Source organism: Mustela nigripes, chromosome 18 (genome assembly GCF_022355385.1).
Source record: "Mustela nigripes isolate SB6536 chromosome 18, MUSNIG.SB6536, whole genome shotgun sequence".
In the NCBI taxonomy this organism is placed as follows: domain Eukaryota; kingdom Metazoa; phylum Chordata; class Mammalia; order Carnivora; family Mustelidae; genus Mustela; species Mustela nigripes.
The window spans coordinates 34750359-34772946 of NC_081574.1; the positions used below are offsets into that span (position 1 = coordinate 34750359).

General features: G+C 35.4%; 1 protein-coding gene across 1 annotated transcript in view; it reads left to right on the plus strand.

Annotated features, from left to right (window-relative positions):
- Positions 1 to 22588, plus strand: part of ADAM32 (ADAM metallopeptidase domain 32) — a 162747-nt gene that overhangs the window by 114379 nt on the left and 25780 nt on the right. Inside the window, exons 15-16 of the mRNA XM_059384215.1 lie at positions 21000 to 21105; positions 22200 to 22383. Of these exons, the coding sequence (XP_059240198.1) occupies positions 21000 to 21105; positions 22200 to 22383 (290 nt within the window). The remainder of the gene's footprint in view (positions 1 to 20999; positions 21106 to 22199; positions 22384 to 22588) is intronic.

The following is a 22588-nucleotide window of genomic DNA, read 5'->3' on the forward strand; positions in this document are numbered from 1 at the left end:
CCCTACAGAGTTACTGAATTTAATAGTTATAACACACCTTTTTGGTTGGGTCTTTAGGTCTCTCTCTATATGAGATTATATTTTCTACAAGACCATTTCACTTCTTCCTTTCCAGTTGGGATGCCTTTTATTATTTTTTACCCTGACAGCTCTCATTACAATTTCTGGTACTATGTTGAGTAGGAGTGGTGTGAATGAGCAAAAGTCTTATTCGTCATCTTAGAGGAAAAGCTTTCTAAGTTTGATATTGGCTGTGGGTTTATTATATGTGGACTTTATTGTGTTAAGATGTGTTCCTTCTATACTCAATTTGCTGATTATTTTTATCATGAAAGCATATTGTATTTTGTCAAATGCTTTTTCTGTTTTTATTGAGAGAATCTTATGATCTTTTATCTTTCATTCTATTTATGTGGTATATCACAGTTAGTGATTTGCATGTATTGAACTATCCTTGCATTCCAGAGATAAATACCATTTGATAATGGCGTTTTATTCTTTTAATGCTTGGTTGAATTTAGTTTAGCAATATTTTGTTGAGAATTTTTACATCTGTATTCGTTAGAGATGTTGGTCTATAGTCTTCTCTTCTTATAGTGTTTTCATTTGACTTTGGTATCAAGATAAAGCTGGCCTTATAGGATGAATTTGGAAATGATCTCTTCAGTTTTTTGGAGGAGTTTGAGAATGATTAACATTAACAAGTGTTTGGTATAATTCACCAGGGAGACTATCTGGTTTGGCCTCTTCTGTGTTGGAAAATTTATGATTACTGATTTTATCTCATACTCAAAATTGGTCTGTTCTGATTTTCTAGTTTTTCATGATTTAATATTAGTTGGTTATGTTTCTAGGAATTTATCTACTTTTTCTAGGTTCTCCCAATTTGTCAACATATAATTGTTCATAATAGTTGCTTATGACCCTTTGCATGTTTATGTTATCAGTTATAATGTCTCTTCCTTAATTTATGGTTACCTATTTGAATCTTCTTTTCTTCTTTTTTTTTTTGAATCTTCGTTTTTAGTCTAGTTGGATGTTTGTCAAATTTGTATGTCTTTTCGAGAAACCAGCTCTTATTTTGTTAATCTTTTTATTGTTTTTCTCATCCCTATTTAATTCATTTCTGGTCTGCTCTTTGTTATTTTTTTCCATCTGCTAATATGGTGGCTTTTTTTCTTTTTCCTTGAGGTATAGAGTTGGGTTGTTTATTTTACACCTTTTTTCTTATATGGAGGTGTTTATTGCTATAAACTTCCCTCTTAGAACTGCTTTGCAGAATCCCATAGATTTTGATATATTGTCCTTCCATTTTCATTTATTTCAGTATAATTTTTGATTTATGTTTGATTTCTTCTTTGACTCACTGGTTGTTTCAGAGCATGTTCTCTAATTTCCACATATTGGTGAGTTTTCCAGATTTCCTTCAATTACTAATTTTCAGTTCCATTTTGTTGTTGTTGTAAACGTTACTTTGTATGATTTCCGTCTTAAGTTTACTAAGACTTGTTTTATGGCTTATCATATGATCTGTCCTGGAAAGTGTTCCATGCACACTTGAGAAGAATGTGTGTTCTGCTGCTGCTAAATGGAATATTCTGTATGTGTCTGTTATATCTATTTGGTCCAAAGTCTGGCCCTAGTCCAGCTTTTCCTTGTTGATTTTCTGTCTGAATATCTATCCTTTGTAGGAAGTGGAATATTTAAGCCCCCTAGAATTATTGTATTGTTGTCTATTTCTCCCTTCAGTTTTATTAGCACTTACGATATTTAAGTACATCAATGTAGAGTGGATATATATTTATAATTGTCATATCCTCTTGATGAATTGACTGCCTTATTATATAATGATCTTTTTTACTCCTCTTGTTAGCATTTTGACTTATAGTCTATTTTGTCTGATATATAGCTATCCCTGCTTGCTAGTTTTCCACTTGCATGGAAAATCTTTTTCCATTCCTTTACATTTGCTTATGTGTGTCCTTAGAGCTGAAGTGAATCTCTTGTGGGCAGCATATACTTGGGTCTTATTTTTCTACCTATTCATGAAGCAACTCTGTCCTTTGATTAGGAAATTCGGTTCCTTTGCATTTAGAGTGATTATGGATAGGCAAGGACCTGCTAATTCCAACTTGTTAATTGTTATTTTCCCATTTTTCTCTTTCTGCTTCCCTTTGTGAATTTGTGATTTTTCATAGTAGTATGCTTTGATTCCCTTCTCTTTATTATTTGTGAATCTACTGCAGGTTTTTGTTTATGGTTACTGTGAAACTTACATAAAATATATGTATAACAGCTTATTTTATGCCAAAAGAATAATGTTTGATCAATTTCAAAACCCTTCCCAAGTCTCCCCTCCTGTTATGTTTTTGATGTCAAAATAACATCTTTTTGTAGTGTGTATCCACTAAGAAATTACTGTAGCTATTGCTATTTTAATACTTTTCTCCTTTAACTTTTATACTAGAGTTAACGCATAACCATGTTACAGTTTGAATATTATGAATTTTACTATGTCCTCGTCTTTGCAGATGTATTGTATACTTTAATTTGTGTTCATGTTACTGATTAGCTTTTCTCATTTCAGCGTGATGAACTCCTTTTGGCATTTTTTCTAAGGCAGATTTAGTGTTGATCCATTCCCTTAGCTTTTGTTTACTAGCAAAAGTCTTTATCTCACCTTAATTTCTGAAGGACAACTTTGCTGGGTAAGGTATTTTTGGTTACCAGTTTCTTTCTTTCAGAACTTTGATTATATCATCCTATATCTCCTGATTTGCAAGATCTCTGCTAAGAAATCTACTGACAGCTTTCTGGGGTGGGAGGGATTCTCTTTTATGAGAGACAATATATTTTTTTTACCACTTTCCCTTATTGTTGATTTTAGATAGTTTTATTACAGTGTCTCTTTATTATTATTATGTGTCTTGGAGAAGACCATTTTGGATTGAATTTTTGAGGTGATCTATTAACTTCATAAACTTATATGTCCAAATCTCTCCCCAGGTTTGAGATGTTCTCAGTCATTATATAAGTAAGACTTCTACTCCTTTCTCCCTCTCTTTTCTTTCTGCGACTCCAGTGATGCATACATTATTTCTCTCAAGAGTGTCCTATACATCACATAGGCTTTCTTTATAACCTTGCATTCTTTTTCCATTAGTTTATCTAATTGGATAATTTCAATTGATCTGTCTTCTAGCTTACTGATTCTGCTTGCTTGGTCAGTTATACTGTTGAACTATTCTACTGAATTCTTCAGTTTAGTTGTTGGATTATTTAGTTCCACAATTTCTGTTTGATTCTTTTTATATTTTCTATTTGTCGAACCTCTGATTTTGTTCTTGTATTGTTTTTTTATTTTATTACATTGTTTATGTGTATTGCACTATCTTGTAGCTCTCTCAGCATTTTTAGAACAATTAATTTGAAATATTTATCAGTCAATTCCTGGATCTCCATTTGTGTGAAGCTATTTGTTGGAGGTTTACTATATCCTTTTGGTGGCATCATGTTTTAATGCTTCTTCATGATCCCTGTAGCTGTGCGTAGTTATCTACTTATTTGAAGAAGCAGTCACCTCTTCCAGACTTTATGGATTGACTTTGGTAAGGGAAGACTTTCATCTATGGGAGGGGGCATTCTGGAGTAAGTGGTGATCTGGGGTCTAGTGGTGCAGTGTACCCTGTTTGGGCATGTGTTGATGGCACTTGGTCCATGGGGTGTAATGTCTCCTTGGCTTAGGCCACTAGGGTTCATGGCATGGACGTTGTGTGGTCAGACAGTCCTCAGTGGCTTCAGGGGCTATTAGAGTCCTCAGAAAAATCTCCAGGTTCAGTGCCTAGAGACTAGGGATAAACAGTGTTAGTGGCTGGAGGTGACTGAGTGCACACAATTGGCTATAGAGGCCTATTCCAGGTGCCTGTGTAGGGGTAAGGGCTGGTTGGATACACACTTACAGTGATAGAGGCCAGAGCAAGCAGCAAAGGCCAAGTCCAATTATGGGCTTACTAGCAGTTGTCATGTCACTGGTTATTGGCATACACTACCATAGCTTCACCTTCATGCCCAGGCATACACACTGCATTAGGTGTTAATGATAGCATTTGGGCCACTTGTCTGTGGATACAGAGTGGAGGGGCTAGCTCCAGGTGTGCCCTGAGGCTAATCCATTTAGCTAGTCTATGCCCTTTGATTGGAGAATTTAATCTATTTAGTTTTTTAAAAAAATTTAAAAAATTTACTTGATAGAGATCACAAGTAGAGAGGCAGTCAGAGAGAGAGAGAGGAGGAAGCAGGCTCCCTGCAGGGAGCCTGATGCGGAGCTTGATCCCAGCATCCCAAGATCATGACCTGAGCTGAAGGCAGAAGCTTTAACCCACTGAGCCACCCAGGTGCCCCTAATCCATTTAATTTTAAATTTATTTTTAGTAGGTGAAGATTAACTATTGTCATTTGTTTATGTTTTCTGTCTCTTTTGTAGTTTTATTGTCTGTCATTGTTGTCGATTCCAATTTGATGATTTTTTTTGGTAGTAACTTTGATTCTTTTCTACCTTTTGTGAATCTATTATAGATTTTTTTCTTTATACAGCTTGAGGCTTGTATAAAGTAACTTGTAGTTGTAGCCTTCTAAGTTGATAAGCTTAACTTCAATTGTATACATAAAAATTTATACTTTTTTAAAAAAGATTTTATTTATTTATTTGACAGAGAGAGAGAGATCACAAGTAGGCCGAAAGGCAGGCAGAGAGAGAGGGAGGTGCAGGCCCCCCGCTGAGCAGAGAGCCCGATGCGGAACTTGATCCCAGGACCCTGAGATCATGACCTGAGCCAAAAGCAGAGGCTTAACCCACTGAGCCACCCAAGCTCCCTAAAAATCTATACTTTTACTTCCCCTTCACGTACTTTGTGCTATTTTAGTCAGAATTGCTTCTGTTTATATTGTATATTCAAAATATAAACAAATTTTTATATTTTAACAGTTATATTAGATTAAAAGTGATTTATATATCATCATCACAGCTTTATATCCTTGACCATTGAGCTTTACGTTTTCTTATGCTTTTTCATTGCTGCGTAGTATGTTTTCATTTTAATTTGAGGAACTCCCTTTAGGATTTCTTGAAGGCAGATCTAGTTGTGATAAACTTAACTTTGTGTTTGTCTGAGAAAGACTATCCTTCTTTATTTTTAAAAAGCAGTTTTTCTGAACACAGTACTTTTTGGTTGGCAGATTTTTTTGAACTTCAATTATATCATCCACTCCATCCTAGCCTACAAGGTTTCCACTAAAAAAAATCCACTCCTGGTTTTGTGGGGTTTCCATTGTATATGAGTAGCCACTTTTCCCTGCCTTCTTTCAAATTCTTTTTCCTTGATAATTTGTTTATAATGTAAATCTGTTTAGTGTTGTCTTGGGTGATCCTATTTTGGATCCTTTGACTTTTGTGAACCTAGATATCCATTTGTCTTCTAAGATTTGGGAATTTTTCAGCTCCTTTTTCTTAAATAAGCTTTTTGCCTCATTCTCTTTCTTTTAATGTGACTGCAGTAATGCCTATTGATTCATATGTTGGTGTCTCATAATCCTGTAGGACTTCATTCTTTTTTTTTTCCCCTTGCCTGAACATGTCTTCCAATTTGCATATTGTTTCTTTTCTTTGCTTGATTCTGCTGTTGAAGTTCTCTATTGCATTTTTGTCTTTTATTTTTTATTTTAATTCCATTATAGTTAACATACAGTGTTATGTTAGTTTCAGGTGTACAATGTAGTGATTCAGCAATTCCATATATCACCCAATGTTTACCATGAGAAATGCACTAGTTAATCCCTATCACCTATTTCATTCACTCCCCCACTCACCACCCCTCTAGTAAACATCTAGTTTGTCCTCTGTTTCTTGATTTGCCTCTCTGTACTCTGTTTCCCTTTGCTCAATTGTTTTGTTTCTTAAATTCTACATATGAGTGAAATTATATGTCTTTTTCTGACTGACATATAGCATTATAATAACTTGCTCTATCCAATTTTTAACCAGATTTCTGGTTGTCCAGTCGCCCCTGACTGACATATAGCATTATAATAGGCAAATGGCAAGATTCATTCTTTTTTTTTAAGGATGAATAATATTCCATTACACACACACACACACACACACACACACCCCACTACTTCTTTATCTATTCATTAATTTATGGACCCTTAGGCTGCTTCCATATCTTGGCTATTGTAAATAATGCTGCTATAAACATAAGGGTGCATGTATCCTTTTGAATTAATGTTTTTGTATCCTTTGGTAAATACCCAGTAGGATTCTAAGGATCTAAGAGATTCAGGAATCTCTATACTGTTTTCCAGAGTGGTTGCTCCAGCTTACACTCTCACCAGCCATTCATGAGAGTTCCTTTATCTCCTCACCAATACCCATTGATTCTTGTGTTGTTGATTTTAGTCTTTCTGGCAGGTGTAGGGTGATATCTCATTGTAGTTTTGATTTGCATTTCCCTGGTGATGAGTGATGTTGAGCATCTTTTCATGTGTTTGTTTGCCATCTGCATGTCTTTTTTGGAGAAATGTCTGTTTATGTCTTCTGCCCATTTTAAAAATTGGATTATTTGGTTTTTTGGGTACTAAACCTTTATCAGACAAGTCATTTGCAAATATCTTCTCCCATTCATTCAGTTGCTTTTTAGTTTTGTTGGTTATTTACTTCATTATACAGATTTTTATTCTGATGTAGTCCCAATAGTTTTTTTCCTTTTATTTCTCTTACCTTAGGTGACATAACTAGAAAAAAGGCACCTCTAAAATTTTTTTCTTAATAAAAGCATTTTTATAGCATAAATTTCGCTCTAACATCTGCTTTTGCTCCATCCTATATGTTTTAAAATATTGTGTTTTCTTTTTCTTTTGTATTGAGACTATTTTGATTTGCCGTTTTCTTATTTGGCCTATTGCTTGTGCAGCGGTGTGTTGTTTAATATTTATATATTCAATATTTAGTATTTACATTGTAGATTTTTCGACTGTGTTTTAGTTTTGCTTTTTTTGTAGATTTTTTGGCTGTGTTTTAGTTTTGCTTTTTTAGTTTTGTACTATTGTGGTTGGGAAATATACTTAATATGATTTCAGTCATCTTAATTTTAGAATACTTATCGTTTCTTTTTTAAAAAAAATTTATTCATTTGAGAGAGAGAGAACAAATGAGAGAGAGCACAAACAGGGTGAGGGGAGAGGGAGAAGCAAACTTCCTGCAAAGCAGGGAGCCAGGTGTGGGACTTGATCTCAGAACTCTGGGATCATGACCTGAGCCGAAGGCAGAGGCTTAACTGACTGAGCCATCTGGGTGCCCATTGTTATGTCTCTTTTTACATGATGACATGACCAGGGGATTCTTCTGTACGTACTTGAAGAAAATCTGTATTCTGTTTTTTTCTTTTTTTGGATGAATGCTTTATATATATATACTTCACGTATTCTGAAGTATGCTTCAAGCAAAAAATGTTCTTGTAGAAAAAAAATAACTGAAGGTTTTTTAAAAATTAACATATAATATATTATTTTTTCAGGGGTACAGGTCTGAGATTCATCAATCTTATACCATTCACAGCACTCACCATTGCACATACCCTCCTTAGAGTCCCATTACCCAGCCACCCCATCCCTCCCACCCCCCTCTAGCCACCCTCAGTTTGTTTCCTGAGATTAAGAGTCCCTTATGATTTGTCTCCCTCCCTGGGGCTCTTATTTAAAATAAAGCATATCAGAGGGGGGATAGGTGGCGGATGGGTGAAATAGGTGAAGGGGATTAAGAATACACTTATCATGATGAACACTGAGTAATTATGTGTAGAATTGTTGAATCAGTAAATTGTACATCTGAAACTAATATAACACTAAGTTTACTATGCTGCAATGAAAATTAAAAAAAAAAACTTAATAAAAAATAAAATAAAAAAATACATGGAAAAAAAAGAAAATGAAACACAACAGTCCAAAACCTTTGGGATCCAGCAAAAGCAGGTCTAAGAGAAGAAGCAAGAAAAATCTCAAGCAATTTAATCTTACACTTATCAGAACTAGAAAAAGAACAACATAAAGCACCTGGATGACTCAGTCTGTTAAGCATCTAATTTCAGCTCAGGTCTTGACCTCAGGACCCTGGGATCCTCACACAGTGTTTATCTTCTGATAACTCCTGGCAGATTCATGACTGTGCACTTCCAATCCTTGCAAAAAGCAGTGCTTATCTGCTTGTAGAGATCCAGATATATATTCTTAGATCCAGACTGATTTCGTGGTTCAGAATGGTTTGGTAGATATCCAACTAAATTCAGGGAATTGGTTGAAATGGGGTCCCCTACTCGTCCACCATCTTTCCTAAAAAAAGAAATATTTTTCTTTTATAGTTATTTAAAAAAATATGTGCAATTGTTCTATCATCATTTTAAATAAAGACTTTTTCATTCATTTGATTTGAAATCTTTGTTAAAAAAAAATCAATTGAGAATGTAGGAGAGTTCCATTTCTGGATTTTCTTCTGCTTCATTGGTCTATCTATCCTTATGTTATTGATTACCATAACTTATGGTAAGATTTAAAATCAGGTAATGTAAATTCAACTTTGTTTATTATTTTCAATATTGCTTTGGATTTTCTGAATCCTTTTCATCTTCATTTAAACTTTAATATTGGCTTGCCAATTTCTAAAAAAGAAATGCCATTTAGGATTTTAATTAAGGTTGTATTGAATTTATAGATGAATTCTAGATTATTGACAACAATATAGTGTCTTGCAGACCATGAATATGTTCTTAAAAAACGTTTTTTAGTTTATAGTGAACTTTTTAAAAAAATCTTTATATTATTCCTAACTATGTTTTGGGTTTTGGTGCTGTTGTAAAATAGTATTGCTTTCATGAAACTTGGTTTTCCAGTTGTTTGTTGCTACTAAGTAGAAATACAATTGATTTTTGTATCTTAATCTTTTATCTGTGATCTGATGTAGTGAAATAAACAAAATGACTCTGAATAGTTATTGAGAAGTCTTATTCCAACTAGTCACCAGAGAACATGGAACTGTACAGAATTGTAGGTACAGAACTGTTAAATGACAAAAATATTATATAATAAGAATTCAGAGCACTTGCTCAGAATGAATCATTGTAAAAACAAATTTTGCAACACATTGTGTATATGTGCCTGAAACAAGCAAGTATTCAGGGATTTCAGAGTTATTCTGTCCTATACAAATGCTGATAAAGATGAACAATGGTGATATGAAATTTACTGCTAGAAGCAAAGTGGTTGTTACTTTTTTTTAAACTAAAAATTTGCCTTTCACAGAGATCATTGGAATTTGTTAACGGTCTGCAGTACTTAGATTACTAGTTCTTCTAGTGGTTTTTGTTGACCTTGCATTTTACCACACACATACACACACACACACACACACTTATATCTTTAGAATAAAGAATGTCTTATTTTTAATTTTTCAACCTGTATGCCATATACTTCTTTTTCTTTCCTCATTCTACTGTACAGGGTTAATGTTGAATAAAGTGGTAAAGAATAGTAAAACATCCATGTGTTTTAGTGATTTTGGGTGGAAAGCATTAAGTATTATACTTAGTTAATAAGTATAATGTTACTTTGTATGATGTTAGCCATAGGTTTTTCCTGAATGTGCTTGATAAGGTTGAGGTAATTCCCTTCTCTTTCAGATTTTCCATAAATGGGTGTTCAGTATTTTCAAACATTTCCCCCATAATTATTGAGATGAGTATATTTTTCTAATAGTCTGTTAATATGGCAGATTATATTCATTGATTTTACAGGGGATAAAGAAAACCCCTGCATTTCTAGAATAAAACCCATTATTTATTAGGTATTATTGTTTTTTATATTCTTGGATTTGATTTATTAATATTTTTCTGAGGATTTTTGTCTGTGTTGATGAGGTATATTATAATCTTTTTTGTAGATGTTTTTGTCAGATTTCAGTATGAGAATTATGTTATTAGACTCATAAAATGAGTAACAAAATTCCCTTCTATTTTCTTTTTTTGCTTTTTGTTTTTAAAGATTTTATTTACTTATTTATTTGAGAGAAGGAGAGAGTGCACAAGCAGTGGGGAGTTGCAAAGTGGGAGGGAGAGGGACAAGTAGATTCTCCGCTGAGCATGGAGCCCATGCAGGGCTCCGCTGCAGGACCCTGAGATCACAACCTGAGCTGAAATCAGCAGTTCAACACTTAATCAATTGAGCCACCAAGGTGGCCCGTTCCATTCTATTTTCTGAGAACATTATTTTTTCACTAAGTATTTGATAAAATGTCCTTCACTGTTTCCCCGCTTAACAACAATTGGCATTCATCTGTGAACCTTTGTTGGAGAGTGTTTGTGGAAGCTATGGGACCTACCACCATATGCTAAGAGACTTGGAAGGAGCCTCCCCCACCTGTGCATTGGATAATAAGCATATAGGAACCAGCTATGGACGTGGCTGTGGACCCTGCAGTGGCTTGTGAACTTGTTTGATGCCTCAGGGCCACAGTCTAGCAGTGTTTGGAAAATACTATCTTAGACAATCACCCTGATGAGAGAGACTTTGTGGAAGTCCAGTTTTCCAGAAGAGAAGTTCTAACCCATCTCTGGAAAGCAACAACAACAACAACAACAAAAACTGGATGCATTTGGAGAGCTTTAGTGCCAGACACGTAAAAGCAAAAGCAGTCTGTCAGCACTCAGCCTGGTGTGTTACAGGATTGAGAGAAGTCCTATGTGCTTAATAATTCTGCTACAAAAGGGAGCAAGAAGATGGAGCATGTCTGAAAAAGCCTCAGAATCCCTAGGAGAGCTGATGGAAGGTATTTCATAAAAACAGTTTATCTTGCTCATTGAACTTAATTCAGAGTAATTGTTTTAAGGAAGTTCAGTGAGCTACAAGAAAACACAGAAAGACAAATGAAATAACACTGAACAAAATGAGAAGTATTTTGAAGATTTTATTTATTTGAGAGAGAGAGAGAGTGCGAGCAGAGGGAGGGGCAAGGGGAATAGAGAGGGAGTCTCATGCAGAGTGCCTGCTGAGCACAGAGCCTGATGTAGGGCTCAACCCTATGACTCTGAGATTATGACCCAAGCTGAAATTGAGAGTCAGATGCTCAACCAACTGAGCCACCCAGGCACCCTCAAAATGAGAAGTTTAACAGAAATCATTGAAGGGAATCAAATGAAATTCCAGAGCTGGAGAATACAGTGAGTGAAATGGGAAATACAATGGATAGCATCAACAGCAGAGCTGATCAAACAGAAGAAAAAAAATATGTGAGTAGAATAATTGGATAATCTGAAATTATCCAATGAAAGAAAAACAAAGAAAAAAGTAAAAAAGAATAAAGAAAATCTGTGTGATCCATGGCATACCACCAAAAGCAACAAGGGCCATAAGGAAAAGAGGAGACAGAAAGGTTATTTAAAGAAACAATGGGTAGAAATCATATGACTCATTAGATGCAGAAAAAGCAGTTGAAAAACTATAGGATATTTTAATGGTGCAAATGTCAACAAATTCCTGGATATTTTGGGTTTCTTGTGTCTTTGCATTTTCTGCATATTTGATAGAGTAGTATTGTCTTCCAGACTTTATGGACTAGTTTTGATAGGGAAATACCTTTACTTGTGGGTGAGTGTGTTGCGGGGCATTCTTCAGTGGAAGGTAGAGATTACAGCTCCAGGGCAGGCCCTGTGGCACAGTCTCTATGCAACTTCTTCAGCTGAGGTCAGTGTCAGCAAAAATTGCAGGAGTCCTTAGATGGCCAGAGCCGTGGCAAGGTTGTTGGGTTCTTCAGTGAGGTGATGGTGGTGGTGATGGTGGCAGTGGCAATGGTGTCTGATGCACAGTGCCTCTGTAATAGTGATAGGGCTGAGCACCTTACAGAGTGAAAGCATGTCAAGGTCTGGGCCCCTGGCTAGCCAGACTATCAGTGGCTCTGCTGCTTCAGGTACAGGTGTTCTTGGAGGATTCATGGTAGCAGGGACTGGAAAGCATGTGCTCACTGAGCAACAGTGGACCCAGGGTCTATTTGAGTAGCACACAGGGACAGTCGCTCTTGTGTCTAAAATGTGGGTGCATGTGGAGTAGCTATAGTTCTGGGGTCTGGAAACACATTTCCAAATGTTTGGAAAGATGTGTGGCAGCCCTGATTCTGGGACAGCAGAATATTAGCTTTTTCTGAGTGAGGCATAGCAAGGTCTCCTTATCTGGAGGGTCAGCAGTGGTGATGACTGTTGATTACCTCAGTGGTAAAAACTACCAGTGTCTTTCTGGAGCTCCAGGTAAACACTGGACTTCTCTACTGTGAAAGGTGTGGGATGTCTATGGCTGTCATGGGGATTGTTGAGGTCCCCAGTGGTAAAATCTGCCAGTGTCTTCTGAAGCACAGGCCACTGGGTACTATAGTGGCATCTGTTGCATGTTACTGATAGCTCCCATGCATCTTTGTTCTAGTTGTTTCCAGGTGTCTCCATTAATTTGATCTCCCCAATAATTCTTTCTGTTCAGTTATTCTCCTTTTATTTTTTTGTTCCCCATATTGCTGTAAGTTCTTAAATGGTACTCTTGAGCTCTTCCAGGGCTATTTTCATTTGTAGATAGCCATTCTTTTTTTTTTTTTTTTTTTTTGTGAAGGGATGAAGGCTGGCATTCTTACTTTGCCAGCCATCTGGCCGACCTCATTCTTCCTCAGTAGGATTTTTTTTAAATGGAAGAGAGGTAAATATATGTCCTTAGCTTACTAGATCTTCTTAGTTCATTTCTTTCTTTCTTTCTTTTTTTTTTAAGTTTTTATTTATTTATTTGACAGACAGAGATCACAAGTAGGCAGAGAAGCAGGCAGAGAGAGAGGAGGAAGCCGGCTCCCCTGCTGAGCAGAGAGCCCGATGCGGGGGCCCGATCTCAGGACTTTGGGATCATGACCTGAGCTGAAGGCAGAGGCTTTAACACACTGAGCCACCAAGTGCCCCCTTAGTTCATTTCTTGATAAAATGTGTAAGATAATCTTAATAAGAGAAATCAAGGCCTCAGAAATACTTTATCATAAATTACTTTCTAAATGTTAGTATTAAGAGGGAGTTAATTCATTTAACTAATGTTTGACCCCAAACTCCTAGACTCAAAACCTGTCAAACATTTTGAGTTCAGATGATGCCCCAGGAAAACTTTGTAAGTGGTACACTGGTTGGTATGACTCACAGAAGGAAGACAGGGACTGTTTTGATAGTACTTGTGCTATTGACTGCTATTGATAGTACTTGTGATAGTACTTGTGCATTTGTCTTAGATAAAATGAAGTTGTCTTAGAAACAGAAATGGTGCTATGGTAGAATTTATAAAGGTGAGAATAAGATCAATAAGAAGTGTCAGGACTTATATGATGGAAAACAAGTATTCAAAGTGGTCATTCAACTGAGTATGTGTGATCTCATGAATGTAATAGATTAGCTTATAAAGTATCTGTAAGATTGCTCATGTTAATAGCTGAGCTCACTTAACTCAGTATTGCAAACTCCCCAATTTCTGAAATATATTTACATAGGTTTAGCTGGCTACCTGAGCTCCCACTGGTCCTCAAATACTGGCTCAGTTTGGAACCGTCTATGGATCAATCTGATCTTCCTGTTACTAATAAACAGGACTGGAAGGGATTATGCTGAGTGAAATAAGTCAAGCAGAGAGAGTCAATTATCATATGGTTTCACTTATTTGTGGAGCATAACAAATATCATGGAGGACATGGGGAGTTAGAAGGGAGTTGGGGTAAATTGGAAGGGGAGGTGAATCATGAGAGACTATGGACTCTGAAAAACAATCTGAGGGGTTTGAAGTGGCGGGGGCGTGGGAGGTTGGGGTATCAGGTGGTGGGTATTATAGAGGGCATGGATTTCATGGAGCACTGGGTGTGGTGAAAAAATAATGATACTGTTATGCTGAAAATAAATAAATGAAAAAATAAAAACCTAAACAAAACAAAACTGTGGCGTCTGGTATAGTGTATTTTGTATGGGACGCTCATTCCTAAAGTGTTTTGGTTTACCACAGTGGCAATTCCCTTTATTGGTTAAAGAATAACTTGTTATTACACAAGTACAGTGGTTCAAAAGTTTTTTTTTCTTTCTCATATAATATTCCAGAGGTAGGTATGTTGTTAAAGGCATCTCAACAACGTGGCTCTATGGCATTTTCCAAGAATCTGTCGTCTTTCTTCTTGCTCAGCCATACCTTGTGTCTCTGGTAGAAAGTAGTTTCCTGTACAAAATCTTTATACCAGCCTATGGAATCAAGAAAAGAGGAAATGAAACTGTAACTACCTTTTATTTACTGCCATTAACTTGATGTTTTGGGTATATAATGTCTGCTGATTTTCCAAGGGCTAGAACCTCATCACATAACCACATCTGGTTGCAAGAGAGTCTGAGAAATCCTTTTTTTAGCTTGGTGTTTGTTGCCTTGCTAATAATAAAAAACTTCTATTACTAAACAAACAAACAAAAAAAAAGGAGTGGATATTGGGGGCAATTGCCAGTTTCTGTGTTATGTTTCCTTTCTCTTTAGCTCAGCATTAGTCATTAGAAGTTATGGTAGCAGGATACTCTTCCTATTAGTGATGTTTGTCTGGAGTGCCAAAGTTTATATAGAGAAGACAGAGATCAGTATGGATCAAAATGTCATGAACTGTTCTATTGATGATAAGAAGCAAGATTCCACAGTAAACTTCTAGAATCATCTTTTTCTGTAGAGATCTCCATTAGGATTTTCTTAGTACCACTTTCCAGGAACCATCCAATATCCACATGGTTACTGTGGGAAATATCCTATTAGTACAATATGGTCTTATTAATACCTTTATTCATATTTGATTATACTACAGTGGGTACCTAATCAGGCCTGGCCCAATTGCAATACTTTCCAATCTTGATACAGTCAGTCCGTGTTAAGGTGAGCATCTGACTCATGTTAAGGGAGTTGAGGAAGTTCTAAATCTCTTTTCTGGAACTTCTAGACAGTTGAGCCAAGAGAAAGTTCACTCTAAGGACACCAGACTATCAAATATAAAGCTCTAGGGTTTTGGGGAGCTATGCTTCTGAGCATATGGAGAAAGATGGGCCTAATGGAATAGCAGGAAGCTTGGAGGGTAAATGTAAATGAAAACAGGAGAAAGATAAATTACCTATATTTCTTCTTCCAGTGATAGTGTAGTAAGTTATGTTCATTACTCTTCTGTTCTTGGTCTCATTTTTTTAAGTGAATTTTTTGTATTTACTAGAAATGATGTTTCTCCATCATTTCAGCTGGTGTACAGTAGTGATCTATAGTTTATTGGAGATAGAAAAACATTATAGGTCAAGGGGCTTCAGATTCAGTAAGTTTATGCTTACTTATCTTACATGCCTTTTAAGACTGTTTTGGAAGCCATGAGGAAAAGATTTCTACTCTCCCCTCTCATCCATTTGTGGAAAATTTAATTAGTTCTATCTGCAAATTCTTTGAAAAATGTAGGATTTATATTGCTTCTTTCAATAAAAATATTTTTGGGACTACAAAACAAAATATAATGAAATTAGTGTGTTTGACATTGGAAACATAATTTAGAAGATATCACTAAGAAGTTTGTTTCAAACACCAATCTCTAAAAATCTCTTTTGCCTCAAATAGGATAGGTATAATTCATGTTGGAGGTCTTGGTTTTGGATGTCAAACTCATAAGGAAGAAAGATTATGGGGTATAGTTACCCAAGGTGTTGATTTTTTCATTCACTCAATAAATATTTATCTAACACCTTAATTGGGCACGGCACTACTCTTCTAGCATTAGAAACCCAATGATGGACAAGACAAAAAAAAAAAAAAGATTTCTATTGTTATGGAAGTTATAGTCCAGTGAAGGGTTCAGGCAGTAAACACAAAAAGGAGGACAGTGTTGCTGAACTGTGATGAACCAAGCTCAGTAAAGATTATGTAAGAAAACTGGATTTTATCCTTGGTTTGAATAGGAAGCCATTTGAGATACTTAAATCAGAGACCGATACATGATTTTTATTTTTTATTTGTTAAAAATATGACTCTGATTTGTGGTATGCAGAATGTACTACAGTGGAGAAGGGAGGTAGTGAGTCAGTTAGGAGGCTTTTATAGAATATTAGAAGAGAAAATCATGATCACTCAGGCTAGACTTGGGGCCATTGAGTAGGTGAGACGTGATCATACTCTGGTGTATTTAGGAAATAGTGTCAACTAAGATTTGGTGGTAGAAACAGGTAGTGAGGAGAAGAAAGAAAATCAAGGATGATTTCTGCTTTGCCCTGAACATCTGGTTGACTAATGGTCCTAAAAACTGAAGTGAGGAAATCTAGGAGTAAATCAGAGTTTGGTTTTAGGATATTTAAACTGTGGATGCCTGTTAGTCACAAGATGAAGTTGAGTCAGATATCAGATTATGAAAGCTAAAATTTTAGCTAACATTTCAGTGGCTCTGTTTATTCTAGTTGAGATGGGTAGCCATCCAACTGGAAACATAAGCTAGTAGTCTCTAACAGTTGTCAAGTAGTATGACCTCAAACTTCCCAATGGTATTTATGAGGATTGCCTAAATTATTTGCAATAATTATCCCAAATTCACATTTACTGCCCTAGTACCAGCCATGCACAAGTATCTATGCCAGTGAATTCACTATTTAATTGTACTTCATGGCGTTTGGTACTAGAATACAGGGAACCTAAATACACTATTTGGACTATGGAAGGACAGATTCTCTTAGTAGATTTGGTCAGTATACTGAATACAAGGGAACATTTTGACATACGACTTCACATTTGCAAAGTGTTGCTCTGTTGGTGTTTCCATCTCACCCTAGAAAACCACACTGATCTTAGAGAAAATTCCTAACACTAATGAAAGAGGGTATTTAAGAGAGAAATTAATAATAAAGTTCATTGATAACTTTAGATGCAATAGATGGACTAATAAAAAAATAGGCTCGACAAAGAACACCCACTTTCAACAGAATTCATCTGACTACAGATGGGGTTATATCTTGATAAATCAAGGATTTAATACACTTAACCTACTCAACATCATAGTTTAGCCTGCCTTCTCTTGGAGGTCCTCAGAAAGAACATTTCATTAGCCTATAATAGGGAAAAGTCACCTAACACAAAGCCCATTTTGTAATAAAGTGTTGAATATCTCATATAATTTTTGAATACTATAAAAATAGAATTCTTATATGTGTACAGAAAGGTTATAATTGTATTGGTTGTTTACACTTACTGTTGTGTGGGGACTGGGAGTTGTGACTTGCTGCTGCTGCCCAGCATCACAAGTGAGTATCCTACCACTTAGCCCAGGACAAGATTAATGAGCAAAGGGGGAAAAAGAGAAAGAAGCAAACCAAAAAATGGATCCTTACCTATAGAGGACCAACTGATGGTTACCAGAAGGGAGGTGGGTGGAAATATGAGTTGAATAGGTGTTGGGAATTAAGGAGTCCACTTGTGATGAGCACTAGGTGTTGTAAGGAAGTTTTAAATCCCTATATTGTACACCTGAAGCTAATATTACACTCTATGTTAACTAAATGAAATTTAAATAAAAACTTTAAAAAAGAATTTTGCCTAGCACAGTTACCTTCTCTAAAATTAAACTTGCTAATAATCGCAGCTACCTCATTTATAAAAATAAACAATATCTACTTCAATGGATTGTTAGGAGAATTAAGATGATGTTTATTTAGCCACTCTGAATTCCCATCTAATCCTTCTCTGTTTTCTTTTATGATCAAGGGGTTTGGGTTTCTCTTGTTTCTGCTTTCATTAATTACACCCCCCCCCACATTCTTTTTCTTTCTTTATCATTTCCTAATTCTCGTTTCACCATTTTAAAACATTGGTCCTTCAAAGTTGACTATGTAGATACCATTAGGAAAAGTGATGTTATTTCTAAGTATTCACAATGTTTAATCAGTTCACTTGTAAATAGAGATATCAGGTTAGGAATGCCAATTCAGGACTTGTTAAACACCAAGATATTGTTCAAGAAAAATCAGAAATTGGATAATTCAGTACCATTTGGAGAGACGATATAAGAATTGTATTTAATCACAGACTACAGACAGTCCCCAACTTAAAATGGTTTAACTTAACAATTTTTCAGATTTATGATGGTGCAAAAGCAATTTATTCATTTAGTAGAAACTGTACTTCAGAACTCAAATCCTTTTTTTTTTTTTTTAAGATTTTCAGGATTTTCTCTTTGTCATTGAGACTTGTAAATTTTACTATTAGGTGACGGGGTGTGGGCCTATTCTTATTGATTTTGAGGGGCATTCTCTGAACCTCCTGAATTTTGATGCTCGTTCCCTTTGCCATATTGGGGAAATTCTCCCCAATAATTCTCTCCAGTATACCTTCTGCTCCCCTCTCACTTTCTTCTTCTTCTGGAATCCCAATTATTCTAATGTTGTTTCGTCTTATGGTGTCACTTATCTCTCGAATTCTCCCCTCGTGGTCCAGTAGCTGTTTGTCCCTCTTTTGATCAGCTTCTTTATTCTCTGTCATTTGGTCTTCTATATCACTAATTCTTTCTTCTGCCTCATTTATCCTAGCAGTGAGATTTTTTTAAGATTTTATTTGACAGAGAGACAGAGGAAACACAAGCAGGGGGAGTTGGGGAGGGAGAAGCAGGCTCCCCGCAGAGTAGGGAGCCTGTTATGGAGCTTAATCCCAGAACTTGAGCTGAAGATAGATACTGAACTATTGAGCCACAGAGGTGTCCCAAGATCTCATTCTTTTTTTGTGGCTGAGAAATATTCCATTGTTTATGTATACCTAATTTTCCTTATCCATTCATCAGTCAGTGGACATTTGAGCTCTTTCCATAATTTAGCTATTATAAACATCAGGGTGCATGTGTCCCTTTGAATCAGTATTTTTGTAGCTTTTGGGTAGATACCTAGTAGTGTAATTGCTGGATCTTAGAATTGTTCTATTTTAACCTTTTAAGGAACCGCCATGCTGTTTTCCAGAATGGCTGTACCAATTTACATTACCACCAAAAGAGCAAGAGGGTTCCCCTTTCTCTGCATTCTTGTCAACATTTGTTATTTTCTGTGTTATTAATTGTAGCTATTCTTACAGGTGAGAGGTGATACTCTATTTTAGTTTTGATTTGTATTTTGCTGATGATGAGTGATATTGGGCATCTTTTCATTTGTCCATTGACCGTCTGTATGTCTTTGGAAAAATGGCTCTTCGTGTCTTCTGCCCATTTTAATTGGATTATTTTGGGTGTTGAGTGTGTTAAGTTCTTTATCTGTTTTGGATACTACCCTTTTATCACATATGCCATTTGCAAATATCTTCTCCCATTCCATAGATTGCCTTTTAGTTTTATTGATTATTTCCTTCACTGTACAGAAGCTTTTTATTTTGATACAGCCACAATAGTTTATTTTTGCCTTTGTTTCCTTCCTTGAGGGGCTATATCTAGAATGAAATTGCTACAGTTGATGTCAAAGAGGTTACTGACTGTATTATCCCCCCTAGAATTTTCATGGTTCATGTCTCACCTTTAGATCTTTCATCTGTTTCGAATTTATTTTTGTGTAGGGTGTAAGAAAGTGGTCTAGTTTAATTCTTTCCATGTTACTATCCAGTTTTTCTAGCATCATTTATTAAAGAGACTGTCTTTTTCCTATGGATATTCTTTCTTGGTTTGTCAAAAATTAATTGACCATATAGATGGGGGTTCATTTCTGGGTGTTCTATTCTGTTCCATTGATCTATGTATCTGCTTTTTTGCCAGTACCATACTATTTTGATCACTACAACTTTGTAATATGACTGGAAGTCCTGAATTGTGATGTCTCCTGCTTTGCTTTTCTTTTTCAAGGCTGATTTGGCTATTTGAGGTCTTTTGTAGTCCCATGCAAATTCGGGATTCTCCTAGTGTATAGGCCTTGGATAATCCCCTCCCTTTGAGTTGGGGCAGAACCAGTGAATATGTGATGGAATATCATTCCTGTGATTATAGTATATAGTAAAGATAAAGGAATTTTCAAGATGAAATTAAGGCCCATAACTAGCTTTGAGTTAATCAAAAGGGAGATCATTCTGAGTGTGCATGACCTAATCATGTGAGCCCTTTAAAGGATGGGAGATGTCAAAGAGATTCTTTTGCTGGCTTGGAAGAAATAAACTGCCATGTGTGAGAGAGCAATGTGATTAGGATGTGAGGGGAGTTCCTAGAAGCCAAGAGCAATCTCTGGCAGATAGTAAGAAAAGGAAGGTAAGGTTATTTAAAAAACTTGAATTATACTAACAACCAATGAACTCAGAAGAGGACTTCAGCCTCTGATGAGACTGCAGCCTCAGTCAATAATTTTATTTAGCCTTACGATGCTCTTGAGCAAAAAGAGAACCCACTTGTGTGATATTATAAATAGATGTTGTTTTAAGTTCCCAAGATTTTGATAAGTTTTTACACAGTGATGAAAACTAAATATAGTAATGAAGTAAAAAATTGTTAATAGTTTGGCAGTTTTGTTCCCTTCCTTTTAGACTTCCTGAAGATACAGTTAGGTTTATTTAGTGAGAATTTATTATAGACCTGGCTTTTTATGAACTCCTATTCATAGCATAGTATAGTTTTCTTGTATTAACTCTCTATAGCCTTGCTTCAGAGACCACTCTCATGGCTTATGCTTCTATAATTGTCCTTACACTTCATGATATCTTTTGTGATGGAAATGAATGAAAATGAAACAAAAGGAGTTATAACCTTATCACTTTAATTCTCTTTCCTTATAATCTCACTAGGAAAACTTCTGAGAAGTTTCTGGGTACAGAAGGCAAAGCAAACATATAATATATGAGGGAATGGACTAAGATTAAAAAAAAAAAAAGGAGTTTTAACCCAAATATATTTCTAATGTTGGCAGGTTCAGAAAATGCACCATTTGCCTGCTATGAAGAAATACACTCTCAAGCTGATAGGTTTGGGAACTGTGGTAGAAAAAGAGGTGAATATAAATTCTGTGAATTGAGGTATGCAATGCAAATACTTAAAGATACTTTTCTTATGTTCCTATAAGATTCTATTTTCAGTTTTTTCTATATATGTCATTCATTCCAGTGGTTTCAATTATCACACATAAGTATGGGAGTGAGTCTTAAATCAGATTCTGTAGCCCTGACATCTTTCTTATGCTACAGGCTTAAATTTATGTCTAATTTTTATACATTTGTATGTGGGTGATCATTAGGCTTCTAAATTCAATCCAAGATTGAACATAATAATATCCATTATGACCTTCCTATTTGAATCTTCTAATTTTTCCCAATAAAAATATTATCTCTGTTCACTTCATTGCATGCTCAAGCTGAAGACTGCTTGGTGTCTATAAAATGAAATTAAATTTCTTCTACATCTGAAGACCAAGCTCTTTGATATTTTGGTTATGAATTTATTTTAACAAACATTTATTAAAAATCTATATGCTAGTCGCTGGACTAGATATTTGTTAGCAAAGCATACATGGCCTTTGTACTTACAGCATTTGTACACTGGTAGACATGCCATGTAGTTGTTTCCTTGGTTTGTTATGCTGTTACTTTGTCTAGTAATACCTTATTCTCTGCCTATTGAAATTCTACTAATTATTAAGCTTTGACTCAGATGGTATCTTTTCCATGAAGTTTTCCCTAATTCCTAAGTTAGAATATGTCCTCATCTTAAATCTCGGTAAGAATTATTTCATTTTATTTTATTCATAGCACCTTTAATGGGATTTATAATACATTTAGTATCAAAACTCTAAGGTCCTTGAGGGTAGGGGTCACAACTTATTTATCTCTCAATCCCTCTAAAGAGGGATATGATGTATGAGTGAATTGATTATTTGAAAATAAGTATATACATCTGCACAGGGAATAAAAGACCACTAATGCCATTGAAAGATATGCTTACAAACTTATAAAAATATTTACTTTAAATGTCAGTGTTAAAATATTACATTTTCTCTAGAAACATTTGATATAAATAGAGAATCGTCCTTTTTTTTGGTCAAAGGAAGCAAATCTGAAGCATTCTTAATAAATGTCTAATGTGTAATAATCATATAATTTTATTATGTTTACAGGAATCTTCAATGTGGAAGATTGGTTTGTACTTACCCTACTCGAATTCCTTTTTTCAAAGAAAGTGGTGCTGTGATTTATGCTTTTGTTGAAAATAAGTTATGTGTAACCCTAGACTACCTGTCAGCTCAATCAAAACAAGATTCAATGAGAATCTTCAGCGGCTCTTTTTGTGATATAGGAAGGGTAAATTATTTAAAACTGTTTTTTTAAACTCTAGTTTTGTTCATTTCTTCAATGAATATTGTCATTTAAGTATCAAACTTCATTTCTAGTACTATGTAACTTAAAGTATTTATATAAGAAGAAGTTTTGTTTCATTTTGTCTCCAGATATTAAGAGGGTAATGGGAATGTTTGATCTTTTTTCAGAACTTCAGTATTATGACCAA